This window comes from Eucyclogobius newberryi, unplaced genomic scaffold (assembly GCF_026437365.1).
Source record: "Eucyclogobius newberryi isolate DKJ021-1_F unplaced genomic scaffold, fEucNew1.0.hap1 SCAF_2, whole genome shotgun sequence".
Lineage (NCBI taxonomy): Eukaryota > Metazoa > Chordata > Actinopteri > Gobiiformes > Gobiidae > Eucyclogobius > Eucyclogobius newberryi.
This window is the reverse complement of record NW_027315834.1, coordinates 33,677,017-33,693,153: the sequence shown is the minus strand read 5'-3', so window position 1 is coordinate 33,693,153 and position 16,137 is coordinate 33,677,017. Positions and strand designations below refer to the sequence as shown.

At 40.1% G+C, this 16,137-nt stretch overlaps 1 protein-coding gene across 1 annotated transcript in view; it reads right to left on the bottom strand.

Annotated features, from left to right (window-relative positions):
• The window catches only part of snd1 (staphylococcal nuclease and tudor domain containing 1), a 133,936-nt gene that overhangs the window by 24,447 nt on the left and 93,352 nt on the right, over positions 1-16,137 (bottom strand). Inside the window, exon 18 of the mRNA XM_072455076.1 lies at positions 8,180-8,321. Within this exon, the coding sequence (XP_072311177.1) occupies positions 8,180-8,321 (142 nt within the window). The remainder of the gene's footprint in view (positions 1-8,179; positions 8,322-16,137) is intronic.

Here is a 16,137-nt window from a genome sequence, read left to right as displayed (position 1 = left end):
GAATTCAACTACTTCCACAACAGTTAAGTGGCAGGCTGATTTGTACACATCAGCAGCACTTGTCAACTGAGAAGTGGTAGAGTGGCACTTCCTGGTGTTTGTGTGAGATGGCAGGTTTGTATATAAATGCAGGATGTTTAAGGAAACAGGTGCATTTATGTTTTGGCTCCAACTTTGTGAATTCACAGTAACATGCAGATGTTAGAGCAAAGTTGTTAAACTAATTCATAAACTTAAATCTCAAACTCAACAACATAGTAATGATGTTGGAGTAAATGGAACGTCTTTATTGAAGTACTAAGCAAGCAAAGCAAAAGGTTATGGTGTTTTGCAGATACATTGGTGAATAACACGTATAGGTCAATGTACAAAGGGCAGCAGAGCTTTGGATTATGTCGTCAGGAGGGTCAGGAAAGGGGCATGGGGGCGGGGCTGTCTGAACACTCCTCGTCAACTCATTGTTCACCAACTGCTGATAGATGAATTAAAGAAACATGGATTTAATACAAACACCACTACCTTCGATGCTTTGTAGAGAAAGTGCTTTTTGGGAAACCTCAGATAAATTGTCCAAGTCCTCATGAAGTCAGCCTATGCTCCATTTTTTGCTTGAGTGTTTTGGTGCAGCGTTAGTAAAATGTCACTTGTACAGTCAGTTCAGTCAGTCCACTGAGTGATTCATTAATCTAATTAAAAAGTTAGCGTGTTCCTCGCTGATCCAAGTGTGGAAAGTGCATGTTTTGTGTGCTTTAATATGTCCTCTAATATATATTTATGTGCACCACTTTCCAGGTACATACATTTTGTATGAATATGTGATACATATTAGGTCACTTTACAATATTTTATTAATGTAAAACGTTTTAATACAGGATTTGGTGAAAGATCAGCTGCTTTGAAAACTGGTTTTAAGGAGTTGTAGGCACAAAATGTTCCAGTGCATTTTGTTAGCCAGATGGTCTGAAGAATTGGTACAAAAACATGAGTTGAACAGATCTCAAATAACACTTCTAATGCCAACATTCTGTTTCTTATTTCATCACCTGCAACGTGACAAGGGTCACTTTCCAATTATGTTAATCACTTTGTTTTCACACATATTTGCCAAGGACTATTGTTTTACTTTTTACAAGGATAATAACTTACTTTGCAAAAAAGTTTGCAAAGACTTTTTTCCCAAAGTAACCATCTGTTGCCTGTGTATCTGTATGTTCCCCCAAATAACACCAATGCAATAACAGTGCATAGGAAGCATAGGAAGTTTAATTAATAGTAGATGGTTGGACAATCTACACCAACACACACTTCCAACAGAAAAATATATGCAACAAAATAAAGTTTTGATGCCCTTTCAAAATAAGTAAACAACGTGCATCGTATCCAGGAACTACCGTAATATAATAAATTTTACAACATAAAATATACGTTTTACAAGGACAACTCAAGAAAAGAGAAGACGGTAGACTGTAGTTAAATTAATGCAAGCACGGCTTATAGATTTCTCTACGAAAAGTTTGGTTTCTCTTCACCAACCTTTGTCTATATTTTTTTTTTAAATCTACTTCATCTGACCAACATTTAATATGCAAGCAATAAAAAAAATAGTTTGGTGTCTAAATGGTGAGACACAGACTCGCATCGCAGGGACAGCTCTTGAAATTGACATTTTCAAATATAACATACGCGTATGCAGCTTTGCCCACGTTACATGCCGCTGTAGCTCCTGGTGAGAATCTGCTTAGGCTAATGGACACAACAAGGTATAGACAGGGTATTATACCTGACCAGACTTACAAATGGGATTCAAAAGGTAAAGGTTTTATATATTGTCCCATGGGGAAATTCCTCCTCTGCATTTGACCCATTCATCATGGAGGCAACAGTGTCATCCCCTCAGCTAGAGTACAGTGAAGCGGGTGCTTTTGGCCACATCAATATTGATGTGGTCAATGTAATATAGATTATGCAAAACATCAAATCATAATGGTTAACTAAATGTGCATTTTACAAGATTTGGCTTTTAGACCAAGAACTTATATTATATAAAAATATCAGGTCTAAAAGTGGAGTCATACAAATATTTGCATACATTTACACAACAAAAGCAAGCCTACATTGTTATGCAAAACCTAGTAGCCCATAATAATTTTCAAACTGAGAAACCAGGCCAGATAGATAAACAATGCATTGTAAATAGTCAAGTTAAGGAGAAACGGACCCAAAACTGAAGCTGGCTTTAAAACAATGTAATATCTGTGCACAGAAGGGGTAAGCTATGTCGAGCATCATTTTGTGTTGAACGGCGAGCCAAAGCAATGATCCAAAAAACAGCCGAAGCGCTGATGCATCTCATGCCGGCCAATTTCTGTCTTCATCTCTTTATTCCTCTGTCTTTGCACTCACTCATTCTGTAATTTGTTTATACACCATTATTGCTGCAGCTGTTTGTAAATCATATACAATTACATTGCAAAATACCCAGCACAGAGATGGGAAGTGAAAGGAAGAAAAAAAGACATGAGAGCACAATACTGACAATACTTGCACAGATAAAGGGGATATACTCTGCGGCTAAAAAGGGTGTATATTATGGCAAAGGACGGTTAGGCAAAGACAAATGACTAAGAAAAAATAAAACTGCCTCTATTTTGTCATAAATTAAATTTCGCTGGTACAGTGCACCAAGAATATAGGGAGGTGGGGATGGTGTGCGAGGGACCATCTGGGAGATTTAAACAGTTCTGCCAGGCGCTCACCTGTTAGTTTAGACTGTTAAATATTTATACATTTTGGCTCATTTCATTCTCACGGGTGCTGGATGGCTACATTTCAGGACATGCAAGCCTCAGAGCTCCGCGGCCAGTCCAGCAGGTAGAGCCGGGCTTTGAGCGTCTTTGGGCTGTGTGGCAGGACACGTTGCCGTTACAATAAGCCCATTTGCTCCTGCGGTTGGTCGACTCAAAGACTTGCACTGACCTGGATATTTGTACAGTTTCTGAAGACGCAGTGCAACAGGGAGAGAGCAAAGACAAGACAAAAGATTATTACTCCCTACCCCGGGTGAATTGATGATTTTTTAAGTGCCACGAGCATCTGGTGGGCACTGGAAGAGGCCACTAAAAACAAATGACCCTGTGTAGCCTGACTAATGTGACTTAAATTTCACTAGAGGGTTGTACACACATGACAAATCCCTCTTTAAATTAGAACTACCTTGACAGACTGGTGATTTTATTCATTTAAACAGCATTTTACAGTTTCTGTAATTGTTACGGATATCACTAAACAGAGATGGCAGCTGTGGCTCACTTCTGCAGCCATTCCATGTCTCGCATCTGACAAGCCTCATTGACTACAGCTAATGCCCTGTTTTCATTGAAAGAAGTCCAAATATACCCTTAGGATGGCACATAGATGGCCCTGGTAAAAGGAGCCCGTTTGGACCAGTAAGTGGCTCATGTTGTGAAAGTGACACTGAACCACTGAGCTCTACATAATAGACCCACAAGTTGACATTATGGTAAATCATGTGCACCAGGACAGAACCAAATGTATGAAGATGCTCATTTTCAGCACAAAATCAGGGGCCTCCACCTGAAACCGACAGGTGAGCTGACATTTTGGAAGCCAAGGCCCGTGTCTAATGTAATAATGGATGCCTTGGGAGGAGGGAGATCATCCGGGCACGCTCTGACCTCTAAATACTCCATCTGCCACAGAGGCGGGGAGCAGTACACACAGTACAGCTCACATTTGCCTCTGCTTTGATGGCCCAGACAAAACCAACACTGGACGTGAAGTAAAAGCAGCAAATAGAAAACTAGTGGTAAAAGCAGATCATGGAAATTGAGAACCAGGTGTACTCGCAGAACCAGTCACTCATTTATCTTATTTAGTGTCTTATATAAAATAGGATTGGGGAATGTTCTTGAATGCTGGCCTAATTTGAGAAAGTCTACATCCTTTGACACAAAGTGTAAGAATTAAACCTTTTGTTCTCTGATTTGATAGCCCATTATGCTAGTTAACATAATCATTAATACAATTGCTACATTAAGCGCTTAGTTGCAATCCATTTGTAAAAGATCTCCGTCTAAAGTCCATTGTAATGTTAATTTTGCAATTACTCCAATTACGTCATTGTCTAATGAGAATGTTCAACAAGACATGATTTTAATTCTTTAGAGAAAATTACATTCATTACACTGGTAGAGAGTCAATTAACCCCTTGACGGACTTATTTCACATTCACTGGAAGACTGCAGGTCGCAGCGAATAAAAGCCGGGAGAGCATTTTAAATGTCAAACAACCTAAACGTTTTCACTTTAAGATCAACTTACAATTAAAAAACAGTGCCTATATTGATTTCAAATACATTACTGTATACATGAGAGAGGATCCAGGGATTTTTGTACAAAATATCTTCTAAGCCAGGGAAGACAGACTTCAATTTGTAGCTATGCATTTTGAATAGAAAAGAAACATGTTCCAGTGTGCAGTGCAGCCCGAGCTTCATGCCTTGTTCCGGAGTCATTAGGTGATGAACAGCTGCTCCGAGTAAAAAGTAGAAGTGTGAATAATATGGACGGAGAGGCACCTGGTTGGGGGGAATGACTCCACTCATTAAGAGTCGCTTTTGGTGCCAGGAAACGAGCACATATAGGATGTGCTGCCAACTGGGCTGCAACTGAGGCTTCAGGAGAGCACAGAATAGGCTTTCCTACCGCGGTCCAGTCCGAAAATCTTCAAAGAGGTGGCACCCACAAAACACAAAGCCTTCAAACAATCAGATTCTCAGGGAGGTGCTCATGTATTACTGTATCAAACCAGAAAGCCTACGACACAGTGTTTGAACCAGTCATAAGGCTTAATAATCAGGAGAACGAGCCACGGAGATTAACAACCTAAATTAGTACAGAATCCACACCATAGAAACCGTGCCATGGCAACCAGAGAAACAAGGTTTTAAGTAGCATTAAAATGTGTTGAGGTGTAAACGAACATATATAATGTACATGAATTAATGACCAGTACCATTTGGGACAAAACTGCAAAATATAGCACATAACAAACATGATTAATAACTAAGCAACTTTACCATATCTACAACATTAATATGGAAAAATCTGAGTTGTACAGTAACACAATATTTCACCAACATTGTAGGGCCATTATTTAGGAAGATTTTAATTATGTCGTCTGTCCGCCTTGTATCCGGGCAACAATGATATAACACATTGAGTCATTTCTCCCTACTGCGCTCAAAGTGGGCTGTGGCTGCTGTTGTCCAAGGTCAGTGAGATCTATGCAGGTCCCCCTCTGACAGTAATTACATATGGCCTCCGGAGAGAGCACAAGAGACACGAGGTAAATAAGAGATAGTGACAAATAATGGAAAAAACGTGGGACAAAGAACAAATGAACGGAACAACAGTTGAACGCCAACATTCGGTCATGGATGCAAGTGTGCTACAGCAGCGCTAACTCAAATTAAATCACTTATGAAGCTTGTGTAAAGATATCCATTCTAGAAAAAAACATTTAAGAGTAATCAAATGTGAATAATTTAAATAGAGAAGAGGGTAAAAAGCAGAGCGCTTGTGCACCCCAGGGAATAAAAGATATTACATTCTGCAATTTCTCCACCGAGTCGATGAATCCCTCAGATATAAAACCCAAGAGTGGGCTGCGTGCTTTAGTCCCCTGCTTTGCATTTCTCCAATTTTGCAGGCATTACATTTGTTCTATTTTTTATACCTAATACTGTCTAATAAAATGTGATAAAGAATAGTTACAATACTGGGTATGGCAAAACATGCAATACATGCCTCAAAACATACTGGAAGTGGAATCAATATGTTTCAGCTCATGCTTTTAAAAAGAGAGGCACAAACAGGATGCAGAAACACCATTCCCACATTCTTGGTTGTATTTAATCAATGTAGCGTCTATTAATAGAAAATATTTTAATATAGTCTCTCAAAAGCCACAGCCACACTTATTTAAGCCAAACAAAGTTTGATTCGCAGTTTGCACAAAGAACATTAGGTAAGTGATGGAACAGTCGGTGTGTGTGCAATACTTCAAGGATGGTCAAGGAGTATTCTGCTGAAGTGATACTTCCATCTGGTAAATGGAGAGCTGGCAGTAATGGCAGCCAAAAACTTAGAACTTAGAGGCTAAACCCAAGCTGTAAATTTTCAGAGAGTAAAAACAAGGATAGGCTTTTTATGTATTATGTTTCGTCATAAAAGACACAAAACATAAAGTTTAGCAATTCAAGCATAAAATAATGATCAGTGCATTAGAACTAAAAAGTTCTGTTGCTTAGCTGGAGTTGTGAGTAAAAAAGGAGGGGCAATTTGTGCTTTTATAAAAACAAGCTTAAACATGACAACTTATTCACAAATCAAACATTTTGTTTGTTTGACTTTTAACATGTTTGTGCATACAAATTGATTCTCTGGCGGAGGGAAGCCAGAGGAGGAAGGAGAATATGTAATGTTATTGCAAAGCACTCAGCGTGTATGATTTTAGAGGGTCTTATACTTTGATGTGCTCTTCAAGGGCTTGGTATGACTTAATGTAGCTTTGAGGGAGTGTCAGCGAAAATGAAAGAGGCCAAAAGAGATGGCAAAGAGGGGCAGAGCACAGAGAGGCAGATGAGGAGAAGGCAGAGCACTGGTCAGGTTAGGATCCCTGCTGAGAGTAACACTTTTTAAAAGGTGCATATAGGCTTCTTGGAAGCACACAGGCCAATTAAAAATAAATAAAAAGGCTAAAGCAATGCTGGTTCATCCAAAATCTTCTGTCAGACTACACCACAAGTAGCATTATGGAAAAGCACCATATGTACATTTTCTGTAAATGCACATCTTTTAGGTGTTTCACACAGTTATTTGCCGCTTACTTCTGATAATTGCTTTATAGGCAATCTATAGCATTTATATTGAATGTGTTTCGCATTGACAAGAGTGATGCTGAAGGTATTAACCCTGGCTGCAGGTTAACATGTGCAGGTCACTGACACGTGATGTTGATCACCGATAAACCTCAAAGGGGCGCTTTGACTAACAGGAGAGGAGCTGAAGTGGGTGAGGGGGTGAAGGGCTTTAGATTTCAATCTATAGCTACGCCAAGAAGATAAATAGAAGATTGTTGTGCTCATGGTTCCAGGTGTCCAAATGGAAGCTGAGTGCTGCCCAAATTCACCTGATTGGATTATTATGACACTAGTGATGCTTAAGCTCATATTGGAAGAAAGCAGAGGTATGTATTAATTACAGCATTGAAGCAAATTAAGAGGTGGCCAAAGTCAATTTCATGGCTTCAGAGGGTTGGAGTGCCAGTCAAGCCAGATGTGAGGGCTGCCTAGGACACAGCGTCCACATATATCCAGCAGAGTAAACCTGGCGCACGATGAAGGGCCATGATCTGGCATCAGACCATTCGATGTGCTCCAGCTAGTTTGTGAATCCTAGCTAGGAGTTTAACTACGCAGCTGTTTGTGTACGGCAATAAAGTCACAAGGACGGGGAGCCATGACTGCTGTGATACAGATATATTGGTGAAAATAAATAGTTGAGTCAATTTCAGCCAATTGACCAGCTTGTCGTCTCCTTTAGTACTGTTGCCATCTTGGACAGAGTTGTAACTGTTTTTGCTTTGCGACTGTATGCCACAAGCCAGTTCAAACTCCCCAGATTTGATTCCAGCATCGCAGAAACTACGTTAAAATAACGTATAAATAACCTGATGAATGGGACAGCAGGCAGGGGGTATTTGTTGATAAATGCAAAAACATGCACCACGTAGGAGGGACATGGCGCCCAAAGATACGAGAGTGAGTTTGATTTTTGATCTGCCAACTTTGCTAGTTTTTTCCTTCTCCTGTCAGTGGCGACAAGGACGGAATGTGTGATTTATTTCCATCATTCAGGAGCAATCACATGGAGGATGTCTGGTAGTTGGGAGAGGGAGGGCTGCTGATGACGAAGTGAAAATTCAATATCAAAAATAATTGTCGATAATAAAGTTAGTCTCGTGTTAAAAGGGAATAAAAGTCAGGAGAGTTGGTTTGCCCCACAGACAGTAATAGGTTGTTGTTGTGATAAACACAAATATAATGGCAGTAGGCTCCAAGTGTAGCATGTGACTAAAAACAAAGTAATGATGTACCTGTCTCTACATCCTGGGCATAGAAGTGCAGAGTGTCTGTGATCTCCGTGACGTAAACTGGTCTGTAGTTTGCCACGCGTTCCTTTTCCTCCGATAGCTGCACAAACTCTTCCACTGGTTTCTCCTCATAATTGGCCCAGACCTATAAAAAGAACACAAGACGAATGTGAGACAAAAACATTTAACAAGACATAACTTTACAGATGATTAGGCATTAAGGTTAAGACTTAAATTGTGCATGTATTTTGGATGGAGTTTGGTGTATTGATGACAGGGATTTTCAACTTGTTTCCTCACGTAGTATTGGAAAATGAATGATGAACATTTAGTACAGGTCACAAACACATTTATAATAAGAAAATCATGAAAACGTGTCGTTGTAACAGATATAGTGACAAATTGAGTTTAAGAAAGTCAAATGCACTTTGACTCCTTATGCAGAGCTATAAATATCATATTTCCGAGTTGTGGATGCATGTTATGATCCTTCCTGTCCACAGCCTTAGCTTACTTCCTGTTCAGCTTCCCCCGGGAGAGACCCAGGACAGGAGGCTCATTAGGGAGAGGTGTTTTGCCTCAGGTGCAGTATCAAACGCTAAATCTCACTGTACTTTTGTGTGTCTGTTTACGTACAGGGTAAACAATTGAAACAGTGGGGCCGGTTAGGACACACACTTGAATGTAGTTATTGTATAGAAAATTGCAAAAACAAAACAAAAAAAGTGCAACTGATCCTAGCGGTGGAGCAGCCGCAGCACAGCTTGTTACCGTTGGTTTCTTCAGGCTATTTGCGAAGTGTTTACTTTTAAATGCTGCAGAATGGTGGGGATAAAGGCAGGCAGTTTTTAATGGCACAGCTATATGAGCCAATTAGGTTCTGGCTAATTATTTAACTGCACGATATCATCTAAGTCATTCGATTAAGCCAGTTTTAGTGTTGTCATTTTTTTCATTCAGCCGTAGCTCATCTTCAGTGCCATGCTACTGTTAAGATGTAGCCGATCAAACCCGGGGCTGTTTTTAATACTCTGGCTGGCACGATCTCATTCTCCTTTACCTCTGATGTTGAGATTCACAGCTGTAATTGCTTCAAGACGGGGGTTATATAATGAGGAAATCCAAAACAAAATGCATACAATTACAATTTTTACAAATGCTGCTGGTTACAGAGATCACAAAGAAATCGAGGGTGAGGGGAGTAGGAAGGGAAATGCAGTGATTGAGGACGAGAAAGGTTAATGAAGGCCGCAAATATGGCCATGCTTCGTAAACCCGGCCATCAATCAAAAGTTTTGAGTGTGACATCTGGAGGAAATCCGCATTCTTACCACGCAATGTTCAGCTGTAGGAGCAGATGATGTACAGCCACCAAAGCACAACTTGTGGTAATAAACAAGCCCCATACAACGCAATTGAGCGGACATGACTTTGCTTTTAATCAAACCTGTTGCACCAATTAGGCATGACAAAGATTGGAGTGTCAGCATTCATTAGCCTGGTGGCAGTCACTGTGGTGGTAGATGGGCTCACGGCTATCATGGCTAAAAAGGACACAGAGCACAGCCACGCAGCAACTTTGTAATCCTAGCTTAATGTTTTGACAAGGCAACACAACAAGTTCAAACATCGTCAATGTGGGCATTCAGAAAATGCTGCAGTTTAATTAAATTGACTGGACACCATTACTGCAACATATTTCTATGGTAAAATGTATGAAATGATCAAGGTGAAATAAGTTTCTTTAAATTATTACATGAACAGCAGCTTTTTTCTAATAGTTTCAAGACCTAGTGATTGTGTCGTACCATGAAAAAAATGAGCTCAAACAGGATCATTTGGACTTACGTCATGGTGCTTTCTTGAACACTGAACATTTGCAAATATCTGGACTTTTACCAAGGCAAAACATATCACATCATGCATTCTTGGACAAGTCAAACAGTTGCCACTATCGTAAAAGTACTGTGATCAAGAAATGTGCCCTAATATTATTATTTCCATGAAACTGACAGTCAATTGACTATTTGTGGCAGAAACTCTGGTGGTCAATTCCCTAACAGCAAGATGGAAATGAGTTTTTTTTTGCGTCTGAGTGCATCATTAGAAGCAGTGCAGAGCTTCATCTCTGTCTGAAGAGCACATAGGACGCACAGCACCGCACACACTGACCCTGTGCACACAGAGCCCAGGGGCTGATGACCTTCTGTGAGCAGCCAACCATCCTGTTGGTTCCACTTGAATGCAGGTATGCCGCCTCTGCTCTGCTACTGTAGCCAGACCACACTGCCATGGACAATGTCAGCGAGAGAGCAGGGAGGAGGGAAGAGATAGAAAGATGGGAAAGGGAAAAAGAGGCAGCCCATTAAGCAGAGGCAGAAAGGACCTAATCACTGAGGACTAAGAGATGGCGGGTTGGACTGACCTTCACAACTCCACGATGACAACACATTCATACCCGGTGAGTGAAAAGTCACAGCAGAAATGGGGACTGTACACTCATCATCATAAGCCATTTTACAGCATAAATATATAATATATTAACTACCGAAATGATAAAATAACCTATGAAGCAAATTCAAAAGTTTAAATACAGGTTACATAAAATCTGACATCCTCATCACAAAGTACTATTGTGGTAAGAGGTCAAGTAAATCCTGGTAAAGTGCTATTAAAAAAGTACAATAATATGGTTTAATTGACTGACGAGCTTTATACAGGGCTCTATGACTTTGATTCATCGACTGGTTGCGCTGCTTCTATGTACAACCACCACTTTGTGTTACGCTTGAGGCCCAGGGCAACTTCTGTTTTCCTGAAATCTCATTCTTCACATGTTGGGGGAAAAAGAAAATCATAGTGATCGAGATTAGTCATAGCTGAGTGACAGGTGTCAAGGTGGCTCGATCATTCTCGTACACTGAGGAGGAACGGCATTAACCCAATGCAGCTGCCTCACCCCAAAAGGTACGCCTGCGGGTCAGAGTTGGGTGATGGAACATTAACTCGGATGGTTCACCTTGTCATATTGCAAGATGTGGAGTGGCGATGTTTTGCAGAGGGAGAGAGATTTACAGGGTTGTGGTCTGCCGGGCCTTCAGGACGTTCCTCCTTTCGGGCCAATATTCAGATGTAATGCATGGCGGTGATAAAAATACAGAAGAATAATCGCACACAAACACACAAGTATGGGCTCAGGCATAACCGTGGCCTTGGAGAGGATATGGAGGTCCGGATTGAGCTACGACACAGCAGCTAATATAATGCGACTGCTTATGGGCTCACAAGGCCACACATGTGGACATAGTAACAAAACATGTCAGCCAGACACAGCCCAATGTGACAAGCAGTAAAAATTGAAATCACACATCAGTAAATCAAGCTAAAGGGGGCAGCTGGTTTGACACAGCACTGGAAAATAAACTTAAGTGCGTGAAAATTATCTAGATACAGATCAAGTATTCAAAGGTTCGCCAGAAAAACAAAATCTTAAAACAAACTAAGAACATATCTTTGGAATTTCTTTAATAGCCTCGTAGTGTAAGTTTTCAGTCAAAAATAGATAGAAATTCTAAAACATGCACTCAAACTGTTTCGCCACAAAACTTTTAACTTTCCTGGTGGAGGATCTGCCGCCTCCATTGAAGTGTTCTTACTTTGCCTTGAATGAGAATGTTTTAAAGTTTGGTTTTAACTTTCCATCTCCCAGGAGTAATGCAGGCGGCGAGCCCGCTACCGGCCCCCATTATTACTTTGAGAGTGTCACTATTTTTATCATTATATAGCATAAGAGGTTTTTATAAGAGTTTTATAAGAGCTTTTCTATAAGAGTGTTATGTTTTTTATAATTTACTTCTGTATACTTTGTGTTGCAACACTACAATTTCCCTATTGTGGGCTAAATAAAGACTTATCTTATTAAATTTATTTTTGTAACAGCCAAAATCGCAACAGCAGCAAAAAGGCTTAAGTCGAGAGATGTGATTCAGAAACGCAGAGATAAATATCCACGTTTTTACCAGACAAAACAATGAGATTTACTTGATTTATTTCAATATATAAAGGATTTATGAAATCTTAAGCCCTAAATGAATCAACTTGCAAACTGTAAAAAAAGGGGGATTTAAATCATCAAATGTATTGCCAATGTTAGTCAACTTGCCGTTCTGGTATGATATAAAAAAAATAATCTCCACCAAAAGCTGTTCACAGCCGCAGACAAAGCCAAACCACATAGGAGGAAGAGAAGAATGGGGGAACTGAAATGACAAGTCCTCTTGGATGTGGTTACTTAGCAGATAAATTATGCATTATAACTGCACAGGTGGCACAAGACTGGGTTTTAGGTGAAGGAGGGGCCAAAGCAGCTTGGGAACTCATAACGGGGAGAGCAAGGGAGAGCAAGGGAGAGCAAGGGAGAGCAAGGGAGAGCAAGGGAGAGCAAGGGAGAGCAAGGGAGAGCAAGGGAGAGCAAGGGAGAGCAAGGGAGAGCAAGGGAGAGCAAGAGAGAGCAAGAGAGAGCAAGAGAGAGCAAGAGAGAGCAAGAGAGCAAGGGAGAGCAAGAGAGAGCAAGTGAAGGATGGAAGGAGAAAGAGGAAGATACTCCCTCGCTCCATATCATGACCAACAGATGTTCAGCCATCAAAGAGGCTGCACGCAGGCAGCTAGGCTACTCTATTTGGACTTACATGGCTAATATGACCGTTAGTCCTGGGCTGGGTAACTTTTGGCTATCCGTAGAATAGAACACAATCATAAGAAATGTATTTGTCTGTTCCAAGATAAAACTGAAATCTGTCACACACAAAAATATATCATCATCATCATCATCATCAATAGAATAAAGATCTATTCATTAGCTTTCAGTCAGCATATTTTAACCTTCATTTGGCAAAAATAGAAAATCATTGGACTAGTCAACTAATCGAAAAAATTTAAAACTGCTTAGTTGACAACTAAAATAACCATGTCAAGTAACTTTCTACAGTACTTTCCCAGCAACCACATTTTAAATTCTGTTCAGTTTGTTTGTTTTATTTATTTATTTATTTAGTACCAGTAGTACCACTTTTATCTGTACAATACTGGTACTTTTAAACGGCATCCAGACCTACCTTATTTGGAGGAAAAACAGACAGCAGTCGATGGCTTGGAATCGAGCCATCAAGATGACAACTTTTTTTTTTTGTTTATTTAACTGACGCAAAATGATCCGATTAAAACGGTATGTGTGAAAAAAGAAACTGTCCGACGCTGACAAGGTATTAGAAACAAGCACCAACTTACACCTGACGGAGATCGGTGGTTACTGCGCACAAGTTGAGTGGGATCCTATGTTACTATGGAAACAGGACATGTGGGCGCATATATAATCAGGGTGCCATGCAAACACACAAATCTCCACCTGTGTCACCATCCTCACGAGCACCGTCCCAGGCAGCGCAGGAGGCCAGACGGACAAGAATACCAAGCAGACATTGCTTACAGATCAAACATGCTTTTCCCCCCGGGCTAAGCACTACAGCATATGGAGGCCTGTGACAGTGTAGCCATTTTTTCACTCACAAGGTGCAGTTTGTCACTAAAGGACTAAGAAAAACCAAGGGCATGAAAGCTCAACGGAAGTTCAAGTTATATCAACCCTGCAAAATAAACATGGGAAGCGATTGAGGAAACCGAGGATGTGTGCTAATTAAGATGAATACATTTTAAGTAGCACAGCATACAAGTACAAGACTTGTCAGATAGTTGAACCGGTTAACCTTGGAAATAAGAAGAGATGCAATGATCATGAAAACTTGAGATGTGAGGAAAAATAAGATCAGTTTTGCATTCAGTCACACTAATTTGCCCTTTTTCTTTGCTCAACGAGTTAAACCTTGATGTGAATGGCAAAAACTAAACCCTTTTTTAAATGAAGAAGGTGAAGAAAGGAACATAATTTTAAACATGCCAGCTTAATCCTTTGCCATTTGTAATTTCACTCACATCTCTTTAAATGGACATTTTCTTACTTGGTCACTAAGAACTACATTTCCTCCTCATAAGAATTCCCCATTTATTACAATAAAAGAGACCTACTTTGAAGTGGCCTGATTAGGAAACAGCCCTACCTCAATGTTACAATGTACAAGCATGCAATTAAAAGGCGATTAATCAACTTTTTAATTAACAGGCGGGTCCGTCCCTGGATGCCGGTGTTGCCATGACGACTGGCTTTCCAAGGTGGTATTATACATTTTTTCTATGTAAAGGACTACTGATCTTTTTACCCTTGTTTGGAAAATTAACTTTATTGTTCTAGGTCTCACTTAGCTTCCATAGTTTTTTTTTCTTTCAAAGAAAACAATGAAAACGGCAGTATAGGGGAGGCGGGAGAGGGGAGCGCGGCACTGCTGGGATTAAGGGAATGCTTGAGATGCGGCATAGCGGAGAGTGACAGAGAGGTTAATATGGATCTGGCTGTGGTGAGAAAGTAGATACGCGAAAGGAAGCCAGCAAAAGGAGGAAAGACTTGAGGAAAGACTTGGGGAAAGACACTAGTAATATTACACCAAAGGTAATGTCCCCAAAGTCACGCAAGGTGCATAGTATATTTAGTGTAGTGTGCATTTTGTCATGTTACATAAATGGGCTTCCAAAAGTGACGATGCAGCAAGTTGAAAAAGTCATGGACACGTGGAGAAGCAGCAGAATTGAATAAAAGGCAAAAATTGTACTTTGTGCTGAATATAAAGGTTTAAAAAAATAATCTAATCTGAGTGAAGAAGCTGAGTGAGCCTGAACAGTAGGAATCGGAAGTACAGCGATGACGAGAGCGTGTTTATGTAACTGTCGCTCCCCGAGGCGGCCGAGAAGAGAAAGAGAGGGAGTCTGTAAAAATGCAGAAAGACAAAGTCCCAAAGCAGGCAATGAGTGGACCTATTCTCTAGATTCAGTGTATTTTCTCCAGGCGAGCCAGCCAGAAAGGCAGAACAGCAAAATTAGACTTAAAGTAGCCAGAATTCTGAAGAGATATTTTTATGCTTGTTCATTTCAGTTATCCAACATTTGTATTCCCACTTCTCGAACAGCAACATTCTTTAAAGTGAAAAAGTCTTCATGACGGAGCTAATCGTAAAACAGAAGGAGAAAATAAATAGATCTTTCCCCAGATAATTGGCTCAGAATTATGTCATTGCCATTCTTCTGAATCCTGCAACTCCAGGATACAACAATGTGGTTGAACACAAACCTATTACAGCAGGAAAATCCATGTACAATAGAGTATCATGATTGTTGTAGAATATATTGAGGACCCCCCTTTATAAATGCATGTCAAATAAATGAAAGTAATTTCAAGAAGCGGCATGAGGCTGGAGTTCTAACACGGGAGTAGTTTATTTCCATCAGTAAGAGACCCTGAACCCGGAGACATGAACCCTAAGACATCCCAGTCTGGTCCAATCTGGTCTGGCTATGCTTAAGCTGTAGTGTAAGCTTAAGTAATGTACCTGATGATAACACCCGAGCTGGCATTGTCTGACCTGCCATTGTCTATTTTCCCCAACAATAATACATTATGACTATTGCATTCACACTGGTTCAAGTACAAAGTCAATGTGTTTTTTTTTTGTCAGTTGCTCGACAATCCATGAGCTCTTTGTTGATGACGGAGCCTTACACTAAAGCCATTAAAAATAAACTGAATCAGGTCAGTCAGGTAAACTGGTGCATTTGTCAGAAGTGAACTTACATTGCCAAAATTACCCCATAAAAAAGGTGGAAACAACGCCAAAAATATCCATAGCACTTAAAGATATTTGCTGTAAAGTAATTAGGTGCTATATAGAACAAGAAAAGATCCATTAAAAATCACAAAATCAAATGAAAAAAAAATTAAATTGGAAATGTACTGGTGCAGATAAAATTAGTTCAGTCAGATGTACGGCTAAACAGCTGTTTTGGGATTATTTAGATTT